This window comes from Myotis lucifugus, unplaced genomic scaffold (assembly GCF_000147115.1).
Source record: "Myotis lucifugus unplaced genomic scaffold, Myoluc2.0 scaffold_363, whole genome shotgun sequence".
Classification (NCBI taxonomy): Eukaryota; Metazoa; Chordata; class Mammalia; order Chiroptera; family Vespertilionidae; genus Myotis; species Myotis lucifugus.
In genome coordinates, this window is record NW_005871411.1 from 476,306 (window position 1) to 497,247 (window position 20,942).

The following is a 20,942-nucleotide window of genomic DNA, read 5'->3' on the forward strand; positions in this document are numbered from 1 at the left end:
TAGTTAACACTAGAGGGATTTGACCACCAGGCTGACTGGCTGTGGAGATCAGCTGTGGGAAAACTTCAGTCCTCTGGGGAGGCGCTAGTCCAGCCCTTGCCTGAGGCGATCGGCAAATGGCTGTGCGCAGGGTTTGGGCGGGGCGGGCTCAACAGGGCGGGGGGAGGGAGCAGCTATGGCCGCTCTCAGTCCGTCCCCAGGGGCTCTGCCTCTCTGTCCCAACAATCGCTGCAAACCTCGGAGGGGCCGTAGCCAGACAGTCCCGCTTCTCCCGTTTGAGTCTGGGTCCCTAGAGACTCGCCCGGATCTGTAGCCCAGAGTCTGAGACTCGCTCCTGATTGAAAACGACAATCGCGCCCTCAGCCGCCAGCCCGCTTTGCACGCGCACCCTCACCACCGCACCGCCGTACCTTTAAATTTTCCACACTGCGCCTCCGCTGAGCGTCGGAATGCTGTTGTTTTTGCTTCTAGTTGAAGAGACTCTCCTCAGCCAGCCTTCCCGTGGTTCTGGTTGATGTCCGCTCCGACTTTTAGTTGTATTTTTGAAGTGGTTGTCCACGGCGGCAGTCTCCGGTGTTTACCTATGCCGCCATCTTCCCTATGTCCTTTTTTTGCAGATTTTTTAAAAGAACAGAATACATATATAGAATTCAAGATTCAAAAAGTACTAAAGAGACTTCTAGTATAAGGTCTGTATCTTTCTCTCTCATTCTTGTCATCCATCCAGCTCCCCAATTCAAAAGCGGTATGGTTGTTCCTTGTGGCTCCTTCCAAGCATAAATACATGCATTCTTTTTTACACAGGTGAACGTACATTTCTTTTGTCACTTCACAAATCAGCATAGAGAATGCTCAGATCCTTTTTAATGACTGCACAGAGGTTCGATGGTATGGATGTACCACATTTATTTAATTCTCCCATTGTGATGGGCATGTCAGCTGTTTCCAATCTTCTGCAATTATAAGCAATACTGCCATGAACATTCTTGTACATCTCCTACATGTGAACATATCTGATAGTATAATTCCATTTTGTCAAATTGCTCTCCATGGAGGCTGTATAATTTATTCTCCCACCAATAATGTATAAGGGCCTATTTTTCTACAACCTTATAAAGTTAGGAAATTACCAAATTTTTTATCTTTGCCAACACAAAGGTGGAAAATGGCACATTAACTTGAATTTCTCTGTGTGCTTTATCACGATTTTGCATATGTGCAGAAGCCATTTATAAGTCCTTTGCTGTAAACCGTCTTTGAACATTCTTTCACCTGGGTAGTTGGTCTTGTTCATATTGATTTGTAAGAGTTCTTTATATACTAAGAACATTCCCCTCTTTTCCCACTAAAATGAGCTGCAAATTTTTCCTCTGGCCTGTTGGCTTTACTTACAACAGTTTTATGTTTCTTGAAGAAAAAATTAACTTTTTAAAAGCAATTACCTGGACTTATTTTCTGAGTAATTTTTTTCTCAAATGGAAAAATAATTTAACCAAGAAAACAAATGTTTCAGCCAACGGGAAAATATTTCATGTTAATACAATGTTATGTTTTTCTGTTAAAAAAATCATCAACAGAAAATACTTTCCTCAAATAGGATAACATTTCTGTTGCTTTGTTTAGTAAACTTTTTTAAAATGGTGGGATTGGTGGAGAGTTTAAGTAAAAAAATTAACCAAACAGAAAAGTAGTTTATACTGGGAGGGTGGGAATGACTGGGAAGAGGTTAATGAGGGGAAAAGGAGACATGTAATATTTAAACAATAAAGAATTTTTTAAGAAAGTAGTTTACATCATCATAATAGTTAATTGCTGTCAAAAGGAAAAAAAGGTTTTAAGTAAAAAATATTTTGCATGACTTAAAAACTTCAATTGTCTACTGTTTTCACATACTATAAGGCCATTTTCTAAATACAATTGCAGTCCTTTATTATAAGCCCCTAATAGTATATGGTATTCATTTTTTAAAAATAAATCTTTATTGTTCAGATTATTACAGATGTTTCTCTTTCCCCCCCGCCATAGCTCCCCTCCACCTGGTTCCCACCCCACCCCATGCCCTTACCCCCGCCACTGTCCTCATCCAAAGGTGTAAGATTTTTGTCCAGTCTCTTCCTGAACTCTTCACACCCACTTCCCCCTGAAAATTGTCAGTCCACTCCCTTTCTATGCCCCCACTTCTATTATATTCACCAGTTTATTCTGTTCATCAGATTTTTTTATTGACTTAAATTTTAGATTCACTTGTTGATAGCTATGTATTTGTTGTTCATAATTTTTATCTTTACCTTTTTCTTCTTCTTCCTCTTCTTAAAGAATACCTTTCAGCATTTCATATAATACTGGTTTGGTGGTGATGAACTCCTTTAGCTTTTTCTTATCTGTGAAGCTCTTTATCTGACCTTCTATTCTGAATGATAGCTTTGCTGGGTAAAGTAATCTTGGTTGTAGGTTCTTGCTATTCATCACTTTAAATATTTCTTGCCACTCCCTTCTGGCCTGCATGGTTTCTGTTGAGAAATCAGCTGACAGTCGTATGGATACTCCCTTGTAGGTAACTAACTGTTTTTCTCTTGCTGCTTTTAAGATTCTCTCTTTGTCTTTTGCCCTTGGCATTTTAATGATGATGTGTCTTGGTGTGGTCCTCTTTGGATTCCTCTTATTTGGGGTTCTCTTTGCTTCCTGGACTTGTAAGTCTATTTCTTTCATCAGGTAGGGGAAGTTTTCTGTCATTATTTCTTCTAATAGGCTTTCAATATCTTGCTCTCTCTCTTCTTCTGGCACCCCCATAATTCGGATATTGGTACGTTTGAAATTGTCCCAGAGGCTCCTTACACTATCTTCATATTTTTGGATTCTTTTTGCTTTTTGCTTTTCCGGATGGGTGTTTTTTGCTTCCTCATATTTCAAATCTTTAACTTGATTCTTGGGATCCTCTAGTCTTCTGTTGGATCTCTGTATATTATTCTTTATTTTAGTCAGTGTATGCTTAATTTCTGACTAGTCCTTTTCCATTTTTTTGGCATTCTCATTAAGATCCTTGAAGGTCTCACTAAGTTCCTCAGAGGTTTGTAGGAGATTCTTGAGTAACCTTATAACTGTGGTTTTGAACTCCAAATCCAGTAATCTGCTTTCCTCCATTTCTTCCATTTGTGACATGTTCCTTCATCTCCGAATCTTGGCTGCTTCCCTCTGCTCTTGGCGCCTCCGCACCTCCTACCCAGCCTCAATGCGCTTTTTTCTTTCCTTCTAGTTGTAGAACTTCCACTCGCCAGCTTTCCCGTGGTTCTGGATGATCGCTGTTTTGTCTATTAGTTGTAGTTTTAATGTGGTTGTGGGGGGCGGCATGTACAGGTATATACCTTATGCTGCCATCTTGGTTGTCCGATCCTGGTGCATATAGTATTCATTTTTAAAATATGTTTTTATTGATTTTTAGAGATAGAGAGAGAAAGAAAGAAAGGGAGAGGGAGAGAGTGAAACACAAATTGGCTGCCTCCCACATGCCCCCTACTAGGGATTCTAGGCCCTGACTGGGAATGGAACTTGCGAACTTTCAGTGCATGGGACCACGCTCAACCAACTAAGCCACACCGGCCAGGGCTATGGCATTCATTTTTAAAGGCTATTTTTCTTTTCTTTTCTTTTGTTAATCCTCACCTGAGGATATTTTTTCCAATGATCTTTTAGAGAGAGTGGAAAAGAAAGGGAAAGACAGAGATAAACATTGATGTGAGATAAACACCTCAATTGGTTGCCTCTTGTATGTACCATGACCAGGGCCCAGGCCTGGGAGGCGCCTGCAACCAAGGCACCTGCCCTTGATCAGAATCGAACCTGGGACCATTTGGTCCACAGGCCGACACTCTATCCACTGAGCCAAATCAGCTAGGGCAAAAATATTCTTTTCTTTACCTGTCAGCCTACTATTTAGCCATACATTTTAACAAAAAGCCTACATTATAAATGTAATAGTGAGCTGACTTTGTTTGCTGAACTCCTTTTCATGTTCAAGAATAAGAGTGTATTCTAAAAACTGACCAGAGAGGCAAAAGGACAGATGTAATAATATTGTATTTTTTTCTAGGCATTTGAAAATTATTTCTTTAAAAGAATCAAAACTCTTAGTCTCTATAAAAAGTCCAGTCACTACAAATGGGATAAAAAGAACAGAGATTATGATGTAAAATGCAGGTATGAACTAATATTAAAATACATTTAAGACTATTTACATAAATATTTGAAAACAAAGAAAATGTTATTTGGTACATGAGATTATTTACTGATATATGCTGAGTTCACTTAATTCTTAATCTTTATGCAATGTTATATAAAAATACTTATATAGCTCTACTTAAAACCTCTACTTATATAGCTCTACTTAAAGCAAAGAATTTTCAAGTGCTATCTAAACATGAAAACAAATTGCTGGAATGTTTCCTTATTCAAGAAATCTAGAACAAAATACATGAGAAAGGGTTGGCTATATTTGAGAAAGAAAACCTCAAACAATGCATATATAATTATTTCTTATTATGCACCCATATGTAATTATTATTTTTCATTCTATGTTCATTACCATATTCTTTCTTTAAGAAGAAAAATATAGGGTGGTAATTTCAATGATATGAATACTACAAAACATTTCCTTCCCTTCACCACAGGCATCTAAAGATGAGACAGTTTTACCTCAACCAAAATGAACATTATTAAGAAAACAAAATGAAAGCACAAACTCTTTTAGATGCAAAATCTTATCTATCTCAAACCTTGTATTGCTCTAAAAATTACTTGTGTAAAACTGTAACATCACTGCTAAAAGTCAGTATTTTGAATTTTAACACTAATTTGAAAAATAGATTAATATCTACACAGATAGTATGATACTAAAAATGCTTTCTAACATCTATTCTAATTGTGTACTTTTAAAAAGTGGGTACAGCCCTAGCTGGTTTGGCTCAGTGGATAGAGCATTGGCCTGCGGACTGAAGGGCCCCAGATTCGATTCCGGTCAAGGGCACATGCCCGGGTTGCGGGCTAGATCCCCAGTAGGGGCCATGCAGAAGGCAGCCAATCAATGATTCTCTCTCATCATTGATGTTTCTATCTCGCTCTCCTTCCTCTTCCTCTCTGAAATCAATAAAAATATATTTTTTAAAATGGGCACATTGTGTACATAATATTGTGTACATTTTTTGTGACTTATTCATGTTCTTGCATTGCTTTCCATGATTCCACTAAACAGTATGACTTTCAACATATCACAAAGAAAATTCTTTTTATCATGTAACAAAGTATTCTGGTTAAAATAAATGTATTATTCCTTGTAATAACAATGATTTAACCACAGAATGGCAGAGCTAATTTCCCACGACAGTGCTACTATTTCTCAGAATTTTGTCTAGCAAAACTACTTTGTAAAGTTAGATACAAAGAGGTACTAACTAGTTCATGGGCCTTAGAATCACACTGACCTGGGTTTCATTTTATATTCTACTAGGGGCCCGGTGCACAAATTCATGCACCTTGAAAGTAACTGTGGGCCGCAAGGCCGTGGTGGGCAAAGGGGCCGGTCTTGGCCCATCCTCTGTGCCACCCCCCCGCACCTCCCACCATGGCCCCCGGTATCCTGTCTGCCAGCAGCCCCATTCCCACTGCCACTGCTCCCACGCACTGACGGCGCCAGCCCCGCTCGCACCCACTGACAGCGCGGAGCGATTGGGGCTGGTGCCAGCAGCGGGTGCAAGCAGCATCTGCTGCCCCGATTGCTCCTTAGGAGCAGGGGAGGTGGAGAAGCCCTCAGGGGCAATCAGGGCCAGCAGCCGCCACTCACACCCACTGATGGCACCTAGCGATCGGGACCGGCGCCGGTTGCGGATGTGAGCAGGGCCAGCGCTGGCAGTGGGTGCGAGCAAGGCCGTCACTGACAGTGGATGCAAGAGGAGGCTGCCGGCCCCAATTGCCCCTCAGGAGCAGGGGGAAGTGGAGAAGCCCTGAAGGGCGATCGGGGCCAGCAGCCACTGCTCGCACCCGCTGATGGCGCCAAGCTATCGGGGCGGACACCGGGTGCCGGCAGCGGGTGCAAGTAGGTCCAGCACTGGCAGCAGGTGCGAGTGCCAGGCGGTACCACGGCATGTGGGAGCAAAGAATTTTCAGTTACCACCAGAGGCTTGCCCTGATGACAGCAACTGGCGCCCCGCCTTGGTCTGGTGTCCCTGCTCACCTGCTCCACCATCCCGCTGCTGCCAACGCCCATTATGTTCTGCGCTCTGCTGCCTGCTACTGATGCCCGCCATGTTTCATGCGCGCGCCCTGGTGGTCAGCGCACGTCATAGCAACTGGTTGTTCGTCTGTTCCACCGTCTGGTCTATTTGCATATTAGGGTTTTATATATATAGATACTCACAAGCTATGTGACTTCAGCTCTCTTACTTAGTCTTTTTTAACATCAATTTCCAAGCTCATCTGTAAACTGGGACATAATGTTTATGAATTCCTTACCACAGTGTCTGGGCAAGGCACATATTTAATAAAACAGATCAAAGTAACCTGTTGCTTTGTGAAAATAATTTTGAGTAAGCTAATATAAGTATCAAAAGCAACAATGCAATAAAACAAGACAGGGGAATCCTCTTCTCACTCTACTGTTTAAAACAATTAAAAATAAAATTAAGGATGAACCCTGGCCAGGTGGCTCAGTTGGTTGGAGTGTAGGCCCATATACCAAAAGGTTGTGGGTTCAATTTCCGGTCAAGGCACATACCTAGTTTGCAGGTTGGATCTCTGGTTGGGGCCCATATAGGAGGCAACTGATTGATGTGTTTCTCTCACATCAATGTTTCTCTCTCTCTCTCCCTAAAAATCGAAAAAAACATATCATCAGGTGAGGATTAAAAATAAGAAGAAATTATTATCTATAGAAAATATCTCTGATTTTTCAACAAACTATGTTTTCTTATAAGAGTTTTATTGTTTTACCTCTTATTTTTTAATGTTTTTTATTGATTTTGAGAGAGAGAAGAAGGGAGAGGGATAAAGAGATAGAAAAATCGATGAGAGAAGAACATCATTGATCGGCTGCCTCCTGCACGGCCCCTCCTGGGATCAAGCTTGCAACCAAGGTATATACCCTTGACCAGAATCGAACCTAGGACCCTTCAGTCCACAGGCTGATGCTCTATCCACTGAGCCAAACTAGCTAGGGCGACCTCTTAAATTTAAATCTTTTATCCATTTGGGGTTAATTTTGGTATATAAATTCAGTGTGATAGGGATTCAACCTTATTTTTTATATGTAGTTACTCAGTTGTTCCACCAACAGTTGTTGAAAACACTATTCTTCCTCATTGATTTATCTTGGCACCTTTATGAAAAATCACTTAATCTTGCCCTAACCAGTTTGGCTCAGTGGATAGAGCGTCAGCCTGTGGGCTGAAAAGTCCCAGGTTCGATTCCGGTCAAGGGCATGTACCTTGGTTGTGGGCACATCCCCAGTGGGGGGTGTGCAGGAGGCAGCTGATCAATGTTTCTCTCTATCCCTCCCTCTCCCTTCCTCTCTGTAAAAAATCAATAAAATATATTTTTTTTTAAATCACTTAATCTTTATGCAAGTATTATACTGACTTAATTACATGATAGTTTTCTAGTAAGTTTTGAAAGGGTTAAGTGTAAGTTCTCCAAATTTGTTCTTTTTTTCAGGATTGTTTTGGCTGTTCTGGGTTCCTTAAGTTTCATGTGAATTTTAGTACCAGCTTGTCAATTTCTGACAAAAATAAAGTTTGGATTCTGATAAGAACTGCACTGAATCTGTACACCAATTTGGGAAGTAATGCCATCATAACAGTATTAAATTTTTCAATTTATAAATGTAAAATGCTTTCTCTTTATTCAGATTTTATTTAATTTCTTTTTTAAGAGTCTGTAGTTTTCACAGTATAAGTTTTGCCCTTCTTTTGTTAAATTTATTCTAAGTATTTTATTCTTTTGATGCTCTTGTTTATGGAATTTTAATAATCTTATTTTTGGATTGTTCACTGAACGTAAATAAAAATAGAATTAATCTAGTATTCTGTACCCTTGCTAAACCTATTTATAATTGTAATAACTTCTCGGTGAATTTCTTAAGATTTTCTACATATAAAATGTGACTTGTGAAGTGATTTTCATAATTTTTACTAATTATAGTTGGTTTGCTGCACAGAACTGCCTTTGAAGAAGTGGATCTCTGCCATTTAACTTTTAATATAAATATTATCAACACATAACTTACTTCAAATTGGAAAATGAAAAGACTCTGTAATTTAAAACTGCAAGAAAGTTTTACAACTATTAAAAAGTTAGTTTTTTGGAGATTCCAAAATGGTGGTGGAGTAAGTGGAAGCTACACTGACACTCTCCCAGGACCAAAATGGAAATACAACTAAAATATAGAAAAAGCACCCTGAAAAATCAACTGAAGACTAGCCAGACAGAACCCTGATAATCAAGGGTGGAAAGTGGAGACCTTATAAAGACTGGCAGGAAGGGCAGAGGCATGAAAGGGCTGGCCGGGCTCCCACAGACAGCAGCTGAAGTTCCAGAGGGATATCTCAGCTGTGGGTGATTCCCACTGAGAATTCTGGGCTCTAAACCCCAAACTGGGCTTCCCAGCCCAGAGCATCAGAACTGAGAAAGCAGCAGGGTTGCTGTCTGCCCGGAGAGATGGCTGGAAATGCAGGCACCTTTTCTTATGCTTATTGGCCATTTGTGTATCTTCTTTGGAGAAATGTCTATTCAAGTCCTTTAAAAACAGGTTGTGTGTTTATTTGTTTTGCTATTGAGCTGTTGGAATCCTTTATATATTCTGGATAATATTCCTTGTCAGATATATGCAAACTAGAGGCCCGGTGCATGAATTTGTGCATGGGTGGGGCCCCTCTGGGTGGCCTGCGGGGATCAGGCCGAAACCCGAATCCAACATCACCCGCAGCTCCTACCTGCCACTCCCGCTCATCCCGGCCCCACCGCGCCTGCCACGGGCTCACACCCAATCAGTCCCGATCGGGGAGAGGCTCGTGCTGCCACAGCAGTGCTTGCCAGCCATGAACCCTGAATCTGGCGCCCTCCCGAAGGGAGTGGCCTGCGGGACCGGGCTGAAACCAGCTCTCCAACATCCCCTGAGGAGTCCGGGATTGTGAGAGGGCGCAGGCCAGACTAAGGGACCCTACCAGTGTACGATTACGGAGGGACCGTGGGAGGGCTCCAGGGCGTATCTGGCCCATCTCACTCAGTCCCCATCGGCCAGACCTCAGCAGCAAGCTAACCTACTGGTCGGAGCGTCTACCCCATGGTGGTCAGTGCACGTCATAGCAAACGGTTGAGTGGCCTTAGCATATTACACTTTGATTGGTTGAACAGTCGACCAGTCACCAGACGACTGGACACTTAGCATATTAGGCTTTTATTATATAGGATATTTTATCTTACTCCATGGATTGCATTTTCACTCTGTTGATTGTGTTCTTTGATGCACAAAAGTTTTACATTTTGACGTAGTCTTAATTTATCTTTTTTTCTTTTGTTGACTGTGCTGTCATATTCAATAAATGATCATCAAATCCAATGTCATAAGGCTTTTCTCATGCTTCCTTCTAAAAGTTTTATAGCTTTAGCTTTTACATTTAAGTCTCTTTTATTAAAAAATTATCTTTAGCCGTAACCGGTTTGGCTCAGTAGATAGAGCGTCGGCCTGCGGACTCAAGGGTCCCAGGTTCGATTCCGGTCAAGGGCATGTACCTTGGTTGCGGGCACATCCCCAGTAGGGGGTGTGCAGGAGGCAGCTAATCGATGTTTCTCTCTCATCGATGTTTCTAACTCTCTATCCCTCTTCCTTCCTCTCTGTAAAAATATCAATAAAAAATCCTCACCTGAGGATATGTTTAAAAAAAAAATTATCTTTATTGTTGAAAGTATTACAAATGTCTCATATATTCCCCCATTGACCCCCTCCACCCTGCTCCCACATCCTCCCAGGTACATTTAGGTCTTTATAACATGTTTAGTTAATTTTATATTTGCTTTAAGGTAGGGTCCAACTTCATTTTTCCTTTGTTTTATTTTTATTGACTGATTGATTTATACATACTTAATCCCTTCTCCTTTTCCACCCAGCCCAGCACCCCCCCTCCCGTAGTACTATTTGTTTAAAAGACTCCTTTCCCATTGAATGGCTTTGGCATTCCTATCAAAATCATTTGACCATATAACGAAGGGTTTATTTCTGGGCTTTCAAGTCTACTCCATTGGTCTATGCAACTGTCTTATGCCAGTACAACACTGTTTTCATTACTGTAGTTTTGTTTTAAGTTTTGAAATCAGGAAGTATGAGCTCTCCAACTTTGTTCTTCTTTTTCAAAATTGTTTTGGCTATTTGGGGTCCCTTGAGATTCCATATGAATCATAGGATGGATTTTTCTATTTCTGCAAAACTCCAAGGGATTTTGATAAGGATTGTACTGAATCTGTAGATAACTTTAGGTAGTATTAACATCATAACAACATTAAAAGTCTTCCAACCTATGAACATAAATGGCTTTCCATTTATATGTGTCTTCTTTAATTTCTTTCAGCAAAATTTTGTAGTTCCTAGTGTAATGTAGTTTCCAGGGTACAAGTTTTTCTCCTCCATAGTTAAGTTTATTTCTATGCATCTTATTCTTTTTTTATGCTATTGTAAATTGAATTGTTTTTTGTATTTTCTAAGTCTTATATAAATGGTATCATCCAGTACTTATGTTTTCACAATTTTCTTTTTCACTATTATTATGGTACATATATACATACTAAAAGTGTAACGACACGTAACAGAACAACAGACAGCACCTTCAGGATAGCTCTCACCCCTGGGGAGGAAGAAGGCAGAAATGGGATGATGTACAGAAGGAATTTAGCTGTTATCTATACTTTTTTTCTTTTTTAATAGAAAATCATAGTAAGAAGATTTGTATATTTGCTGTGCTTTCCTAATTTGATATATCTTACAACTAAATGTTTTAATTAGATAAAAGAAGTGTGAAAACATGTGGTATCTGAAGCATTACTGTGGGCTAATAAGCAAATATGACTTTGCCTGGACTACCTCTGGGGTCATTAACCTAGACTGTCACCTCTAGGCTAATTCATTTTCTCTTGGCGTGGCACTAGGTAATCTAGAAAACCAAGCAAACAGTCACAGTTCTCCCCTCTAAGGCCCTAAAAGCAGGGGTTCTACACTATTAAAATCTTCATACCAATGAGTCTTTACTTGCTCCACACAATTGAACTTGACTCCTTTCATAATACTGATGTCAAATGAAATTCAACATAAATATGCTTTAGAAAAAAGAAATACACTATCAGGAGTACTCTCTTTTCATTAGGTTTGATGTTTCTGATAATAGCTAAGCCAATAAACATGGGAAGTAGATTTTGATACTATATAACAAGGTGGATATTTTCTGGGGCAATTTTTCATGCATTAATTTTGATGTTTTTAAAACAGCCCTACTTTCTTCATGAGCTAAAAAGTGAAACAGGAGGTAACAATTCAAAGACACCACTTGAACTGTCAAGCCAATGGCCTCTAGTTTTCCAACATGGAATCTAAACAAGCATAGAGAAATAACAGTTCTAAGAAGTAACCAGGGCGGTTTTCTTATTAAGCCAAGGCACGGCTTAGAAAAATAGAGTGTTGGGGTATCAGATTACCACTACAGTGGTTACCACTACAGTGGTGACTCACAAATTATGCTAAAGTCTACCTTTTTGTAAAGTTAACCTTCCCGAAGGAAAATGCTACATAATAATATTAATAGTCTCCACTACACAACATAATTTGCCACTCAACCTGATGTATGGTTAACTGTCCACTTACAAAGCTATTCTTTAAAACAATCACATGGAAAGGAGAAATGTAAAGAATCATCTAAGTTCCTCACAAAATATATTATAAGACAACTGTTTAATTCCATCACAGCTTTCATTTTAAGAGAGTTGAGTGAAACATCTTTTAGCAACAAATACTTTAGCAGTTTTGGCATATAGAATGAATCACAGAATTTAAACAAAACCAAGGAGACTGCCCTTAATTCATGAAGTAATCTCATTTCCTTGTGATGCCACCACATAAGGACATCAGCTTCTCCAGTGTAGCAGCTTAGCACTTATCTAGCACACAGCCGGCACAGTCTTGCCTAAGTATTTGTTGAATAAATGAATTCTCATTAATTCTTGACTTCCGGCATTTTCTAGCTGGGATCAAGAAACTGCCATGCACCTAAAACCTCAGCAGGTCTTATTTCAGTGAAATTGTATTATTATGATTTTCATATCCTGTTTAAATCTTCTGACAAAAAGTCATTTTCCCCCAAAACAAAATGACATTTCAATGCAGCTTAGCCATGAGAAAAGGAATGTAAATTAATATAATATTTATTGTGCTAACTGTATGGTAGTTTCTGGGTTCATGCTGAAACTAAAAAAGGACACAAGTTAAAATAGAAACTTCATGGTTTTTTCTGGCAATCTCAAACAACAGAATTTAAGCATATTACTTATACCACAGTACAAACACTAAATCTTATTGTAACATTGCTCAGAACAGACAAGAATTAAACTAAAGCAGTTTTGCCATGGATATCATCCTAGGGTTTTAAGTTCTTCAAAACAAAAGGAATGTCATCATAAGGTAAATTTAGCCTCAAGAATGTCTCACAACATGAAATCTCAAGAAAATGTTATATGAGGCTTCAGATTATTATTTTAAAAGAATGGTGACCTACCACAGCTATCATGCATTTGGAATTATAATTAAAGATACTCTTCTCTATTGCAAAGCCAAAAGTATCTCAATAACAAAAGAAAAAATGAATCAGGTGTCAGGAGGTAGGTTTAGAATGTGACTAAATCTAGGAATGTTATTTCCTAATTACCATCAGAGAAAAAAAATTCCATTTACATTCAGCTTCCTAAAGAAGATGAAACAAATACAAAGCTATGTTATAGATTCAAAAGATGTAAGTCACTGCAGAAGTTAAAAATTATTTCAAATATTCATAGATAATTTCAAAATTACACCACCCCCAAAGAAAAAGAAAGAAAACTTACAGAGAACGTTTTCCCATTGTTTGATGCTACAACAGTATGAACTTCATCATTCAGTTTTATTGAAAGCTCCCAGTTAGCCACTTGTGGTTTAACAATAGGCACTCTGAAGTAGAAAGAAAAGAAAAACAGTTAATAATTTCATATTTTTATCTCTCAGTAAACTGATTTTCTTTTGAGATTAAGTGTACAGAGTAAAACTGTCAAAGACTGTATTTCAGAACATTTTATTTTAAAGGTTCTATCCTTGAAAAAAAACTAGAGAGATTAAAAAAACAACAACAACAACAAAAAAAACCCATACACAGACACTCAAGGACAACAGCAGTCATTCTGGGATAATTGTGGTACCATCATCTATTTGAAGTACCTCATCTAGTCTATGAATTTGAGTCACTTTATTTGTGACAGTCCTTCAAGGATTAACCTTCCCTAAAAAATATTCATTTCTTTTCAATATTTGGTTACTGTTCAAACTGTTTTTAAAATACTACAATGCTAGTTCTTTTTTTTTACTGAGTTTGCAAAAAAACCCCAAAACTGTACATAATTAGCATATACTCCTTGGTGAGTTGGGACATATTTATTCGCTTATGTTACCGTCACCACAATCAAGGTAATAAACATTCCCATCACCTCCAAAACCTTCCTTTTGTTTTGTTTTTTCGTTTGTTTGTTTTGATAAGAATACAGTATCACTAATGCTTGTCTTAACACACAGATTTTTTTCTTGTGCATGATCAATATTACATAGTACAGAAAAATTGGGAGAGGCAGCCAGAGATAAAAACACTTTTAGAATACAAATATTCAGCACATTTATTTTATTTTTTGTTAATCCTCACCAGAGGATATTTTTAGAGAGAGTGGAAGGGAGGAGGAGAGAGAGAGAGAGAGAAACAGCAATGTGTGAGAGACACATTGACTTGTTGCCTCCCGCATGAGCCCAGACCAGGGCCAGAGATCAAACCTGAAACCCAGGTTCAGTGCAAGGGTCTCTGCTCTAACCACTGAGAGCAACAGCCAGGGCCCATGCATTTTTTTAAAAGTTACAACATTTTAATGATTTCTAAGTTAAACTAATTTAAATATTGTATGTTTACATTATTTATAGTTGTGAAGTAATATGTACTAAATACTAAATATGTAGTATCCAGACTCTGGCTTAAGACATAGTTCTGAAAAAATGTTGCAGGCTATGTTTTAATTTAACCCCCTATTCCAACCAATTTCAAAAGTATTTTCTGTGTATTTGATTTTTTTTAAATGTTATAGTCACAAAAACTTTGAATATAATCAAATCATTTCTAGACATATGTTTAATGAAGAATAATTAATCATTAAGGTAAATATTTGGCGCACTACTTATTTCCTAAAGATGAAAAAATGTTTTAAATACTATAAGAGTGAAAATTAAAGTGAAATATGGATAAAAACCAGTAATAATGCATATGAAGGCCTGGAGGAGTCTTTTGGGCACTCTGAAGAGGACTGTTTCAGAACAGAGATCACACTTGAGAGCTGGAAAGAACAGGGGAGCATACAAGAGGGAGAGAAGGAGGGGAGAGAGAAAAGAGGGCATGGCCCAGAGAGAAGGAAAGGGAGGACAGGCCTTCTGTGCTCCAATTCCACTCTATTCCATGGGGCATTTTTTTGTTTATGTCTGTCTCCCCTATTGGCCTGTGAGATTCTCAAAGACCAAGATCATGCCTTATTTTTATATATCCCAAAGCATGCAGAGGATAAGCCCTGTCACTCCAGGGACACAGCATGAACTACTGAAGGAGAGTGAACCTTTGTTAGGGGCAGGAGGGAGAAACAGAACAGTGGAGACTAGTTGTAAGAAATATTAATTATGCCCTGTTAACCATGATTGTTTTGTTCTGATTAAAGAAAGCCCATTCTAACCTGGCTGGGAGTTGTACATCGGGACCTGGGTATTAACCTGGAAATAAGGTCCTTATCTGAGAATTGCCTATCAACATGAAAAGATTAACAACCTTGTTGCTGAAACAATGGGGGTTGCCTGCCCTTAGCAATCCCCCAGCCTGCATTGCCTATAATCTGTAACCATTTTACCCAATTTTATTCCTTTTGCATACCCATTCTTACTCCTTTTGCCTACTTCCTTCCGAATATAATCTTTGTCCTTCTACCCAATATAAGCAGTTGGCTTAAAGAGGGGAGGGGGGTACAAAGCAGACTTTCATGGATGACCTAATGTTCTCCCATACTTCTGGCAGTATTGGAATAAATGCTCATACATGATTCAACCCTGTCTCTGCTTAATTGACTCAACTAATGACAGGCAGCCTGGACCCATTTATTGTCTGATCTCACCTTGAGCTCCCAGATTACAACCTGGCTGCATTTGGACTGTGGAGATGACCTCACTAGACTTCCCTTAGTTAACCTTCAACTGGGGTTATCACCCTGACCTCTCAGGGGTACTGCAGGACAGAAATACTGGGCAACAGGGCTTTCTGAAAACTTTGCAGTCCTGATAATTAGGTTACTCTCCTGCTCCAGATTGTTCCAAGACTTTCTACTTCAGCTCAGGTTAAATCTTAACTTACCTACCATTCAAGTTCCTTAAAATAAGACCCCACTCTTTGTATCTATTTCTGATTACTCTCTGATTTGATTGAGTCAAGTGCTTAAATTGCTTCACAAACCAAACCAAGCCAAGTTAAGAGGAGCAAGAGAAATAAGCACAGAGGTTACAAACTCACTCTGGTGACTTCCAGCTTGCCATTAATCAGTTTGACCTGGAGCAAACTATTCAAGTCTCAGTTTCCTTATGTATAAAATAAAGATAATCATATTGTATGCATCAAAATGATGTATTTAGGATTAAATAATGCGTGTAAATGTTAACTTTTATTGTTATAATTAGTCCCAACTCTAGGCCTATATTCTTATTTTACCCCATAACTGAAATCCCTTTAAGGCAGTGGTTCTCAACCTTCTGGCCCTTTAAACACAGTTCCTCATGTTGTGACCCAACCATAAAATTATTTTCGTTGCTACTTCATAATTGTAATGTTGCTACTGTTATGAATCATAATGTAAATATCTGATATGCAGGATGGTCTTAGGTGATCCCTGTGAAAGGGTCGTTCAACCGCCAAAGGGGTCACGACCCACAGGTTGAGAACTGCTGCTTTAAGGAAACTGAATTCCTCTCTCTGCTTCTCAAACAGATTTTCTAAAAGAATTTCCCTCATAAACTGTTCCCTAATTATAGTACACACTTCAGTCATCTTCCTTGCACTTAACCTATATTATATGCTTGATATTTTCATAATTTAGTGGCCTAATGGAGGTAATTCTTTCAAGTAAATGTGGAGACACTTTTTAGTTATGATGCATCAAGCCTGTTTCCAGAGGAGTAAGGAAGTTGTTGATCTTGACATCCTGTTGGAACCCAGAAAGCATTTTCCCACAGAAAGTGATCTTACAGCTGGTGGGGAGATGGAGTTGCCTCTCTTCGGAACCTAACTACTATTTATTTTCCCATTCTTTTATTTTGACCCACATCTGTTTCGTATATGTTATAACCTCCCCAAGAGGGAACTTGCAGCACAGGCTCTTGAGTTAAAATGCTGAGGTCTCATCTCAGCCCATTCTCTTCCTAGCAATGTCCCCAGGAACTCAGTCAATCCTTCTGAACCCAAATTTCCACAATTATAAAATATGGATCAGAGCAAAGTTGGGTGGGGGAGGGTGATAACAGAGGAAAACTGTTGTTTCTTCTCAGCACAAAAGCCCTGAAGTGGCACTTTTCTAAAAATTTCTTTTAAGGTGACATGTTAGTAAAATATAGGAAAGAGGTTCCATTGTGAATGCAAAACCTTGAGCTACCAAGTAAAGATCATCAATGTGGAATCTCTTTATTAATTTGATCTTCCACAAACAAAATTTGCTAAGAGTCCTTCTGGCTTTACATTCATTTCAAAGTACTTTTGTTTTTAAATAGAATGGATGGGATTGGGCATGTATGTCCAATATAAATACCAATAAACTATAATACACTATAAATAAAAATAATAACACATACCAACCTAAAAGGACATATGCTCTATTTCTGCAAAATTATTGAAACTATACTAACAACGATTGATAGCAAGTCAACTGTTTATAATGGTAATTATTATGTAAAGTTATATTTCAAATTTCAAAAAAGAATTACATTTATCTAATAAATTCAAACTAGTCTCAGAGAAGATTTTTATAAATGACTCTGAAAAGAAGGGGAAAAACTCATGGAGCTTCATGCAGCTCTTCATGGCAATAATACACAGAAACCAGCTACCTTTCCTGAAGTATGTATCTAAGAGAAAACAGCTACCACCTGATCAAAAATTTCATCTGTACAACTTAATAGTTACTTGCAAAGCTGATATAATTTAAGCTACTACTTCAAAACACAACCTCCCCCCAAAAAAAGAAGGGAAAAGGAATTCACATAAACAACTACTCACAAAGCAAATCAAATAATAGCTCTCACCCAGACCTGTCTACTTTGATTATCATCAACCAGCCAGAAAGAATATGCTCAATAAAACCAAATTTTTCTACATTTTATGACAAAAACTGTCAGTTGATTGTCATAAATGTTAATGCTAATGCATTTAGCTTATTGAAATATTTTAATCAAAAAAGTGCTAATGCAAATACACTGTTATAACATGTCATTTTTTTAAAGCAGATTTTATGTAAACATAACTATCAGGATTTTTAGTTAGCCGGGATTATAACCATCTCAAAACCATATTATCAGACACTCAGAAAAGCTGGCTTCAACTATGCTGTTACCTATTTGGGAGTGAAATACTGAGTTAAAACAATGTTAGTGGTCAAAGAATCATTAAGCAATCCTTCATCATAACTTTCACAGTGGGTGGTCTGTAAAATGATCAAGAATAATATGCTGCATTCCATAGCCACAGAGGTCAGCTTCTGCATACAAATCTTTGCAGGAAGAAAAAGGCCTTCAGAAAAGTGGGCCATTCATCTGAACGAAGTTCAGAGAATTTCCAGCACGGTGAAAAGCTATGTTATGCAAGCACATAGATGTATTCAGTGGGGGTAGACAGAACCAGCTCCATGGAGACTACAAAGGAGCCCTCCCATGGCTCATGAATAAGTCGAGGAAATGATCAGAAAAAAAAAGAGAGAGATGTTTAGACAGATGGCCCACTTTAAATGCCTCAGACAGGGCATAAGCAATTTTAATGAAACTTTAGATGTAGCATATGAATTGTTTCTTATTTCCTCCAGGAAAAAAAAATATAAAGAAGACAAAAATTCAGCAATTCACTGAAAAACCCACTTTTAAGCAAGTTGGGATGGAGAGTCACAAATACAAGTTTTATTAGTGCAATAAATTCATACACAATTCTTCACAGAGCCATCAGCTATCAAAATGAATATAAAAAGCACGGAATGAACAGATTAAAGGAATTTTAAACAGAAGTCTACTGCCAAACCAAACAAAAATCTAAGCCTTATTATGTGAGAACTTACAACACTCTAACATTAAAGTTTATCACTGCAGAAGAAAGATAAAAGCAGCATTTCCAGAGAACCTCTTCAAAGCTAGAAATTGTCACAGTGGAGGAATGGAATTCTGCCTGTGCACAATTTAAAATGTGTACATTCAAATATATATGTCCTTGTAGAACAGCATATATCACAAATTAGTGTCTAGAAATAGGGAACACACCCAGGTTGGTGTCATTAGCGTTACAAATTTTATGCAAATAGCAACTGAATCTAGAAATGAATGACGATGTTCTCATAACTGTATATATGTTCCTATTATGCACACCCTATTCCCTTCTTCCACCAATTAGAATTTAAGGTTCTCAGTTTAAACTTTGGACACAACTGGTCAGGAAAGGCAATGTTGTGCAGCCGTCACCCCGCAGTCCTTTGTGTCTGACTGATCACTGACCACAACAGCTATGTGACTATCCTCCCTGTGTCTCAGTTTCCTTATCAGTAAGACAAAGATAATAAAAATACCTGACATGTTGATTAAGTGAGATAAAGGAATGCAATGCTTAGACTAGTGCTTGACACAAAAATGCTAAAAAAGACTTACCATTGTTATAATTTGGTGCACTATCTGAAATATTCTATTATTTCAACCACCCTGTTTTTTAATATGAATATACAATTTACACACAGAGAAATCCACAAAATCTTAAGTTCCACCACTTACCTTTCCAGTGGAAATGCCCCCTCCCCCAAACAGTTCAACTATCAATTAGACCAGCAATTTTCAACTAGTGTGCAGCAATATATGGTGTACTGCAATAAATTTTAAAACATGCAATAACTATTTAGTCAGGGGCACTGACCTCTTTACCTTTAGACTGTCAAATAAAAAAATGACAATAGCCAATACAACTATAGCTGTCCCGTGTGAATGAATCAATTTTTAAAAAAATATATATTTTATTGATTTTTTTACAGAGAGGAAGGGAGAGGGATAGAGAGTTAGAAACATCGATGAGAGAGAAACATCGATTAGCTGCTTCCTGCACATTCCCTACTGGGGATGTGCCCGCAACCAAGGTACATGCCCTCGCAACCAAGGTACATGCCCTTGACTGGAATCGAACCTGGGACCCTTCAGTCTGCAGGCTGACGCTCTATCCACTGAGTCAAACCAGTTAGGGCAATGAATCAAAATTATATACATTTTTTGTCAGATCGGCAAAAAATATATTTTTTGGTGTGCCACAGAATTTTAGTAATTAGTTTATATGTACCACGAGACGAAAAAGGTTGAAAATCGCTGAATTAGACTAAAGCTTCATATAAACAGGCTCCAAAACTATGTGACTCTTATGAGTGGTGTTTTGGTTTGTGTGTTTTTTTGCCCAATATAATGGTTTTTTGTTTGTTTTTTTATGAATATATTTTTTATTTATTTCAGAGAGGAAGGGAGAGGGAGAGAGTGATAGAAACATCAATGATGAGAATCACTGATCAGCTCCCTCCTGCACATCCCATGCTGGGGACCAAGCCCACAAGCCGGGCATGTGCCTGACTGGGAATCGAACTGTGACCTCCTGGTTTATAGGTCAATGCTCAATCACTGAACAACACTGGCTGGGCCCATTATAATGTTTCTGAGGCTCATTCATATTGAATAGTCCATTCTGTTTTTATTGCTGAGTGGTACTCTATTGTACAAACACACATCAGTTCATCCTTCTGTTGAAGGCATTTAGGTTGTTCCCAGTTATGGGCTCTTATGAACATTCTTTGTACAAGTCTTTTTTGGGGACATATCTTTTCTCGTGGGTAAAAAAAAAATCTAGAAAGAAAACACTAAAAAAATCTGTACTTCCACTAGCAATGGAATTTGCTCCATATCCTTGCCACCATTTGGTGTCAGTCTTTCTACTTCTAGCCAGGCTAGTGGCTGAGAAACCATATCTCATCATAGTTTACTGTGCATTTTCCTTATGACTAATAATGTTAAGCACCTCAACATTAGTGTTTATTGTCCTTTTTTTTTCTCAAGTTTTTGCCCATTTTTCATTAGGATGTTGGCCTTATTATTATTATTTATTTGGGTGAGTTATTTATTTTGGATAGAAAGCCTTTGTCAGAATTATTTATTCTGTGGCGTATTTTCTTTTAAATGTCTTACTGTTAATTTTCTTTAAAATGTCTTCCCTTCAGCACTTTTTTTCTAAATTAATGGACTTAATTTTTAGAGAAGTTTTAGGTTTTCAGAAAATTGAGCAGAAGTACAGACAGCTCCTATATATATACTATATATATATATATATATATATATA

The 20,942-nt window shown here is 38.2% G+C and overlaps 1 protein-coding gene across 4 annotated transcripts in view; it reads right to left on the minus strand.

Moving 5' to 3' along the window:
* The window catches only part of PCCA (propionyl-CoA carboxylase alpha subunit), a 345,017-nt gene that overhangs the window by 111,890 nt on the left and 212,185 nt on the right, over positions 1-20,942 (minus strand). For all 4 annotated transcript variants that reach the window (XM_006101457.3, XM_023764923.1, XM_023764924.1 and 1 more), the window contains one exon: positions 13,123-13,225. In XM_006101457.3, the coding sequence (XP_006101519.1) occupies positions 13,123-13,225 (103 nt within the window). The remainder of the gene's footprint in view (positions 1-13,122; positions 13,226-20,942) is intronic.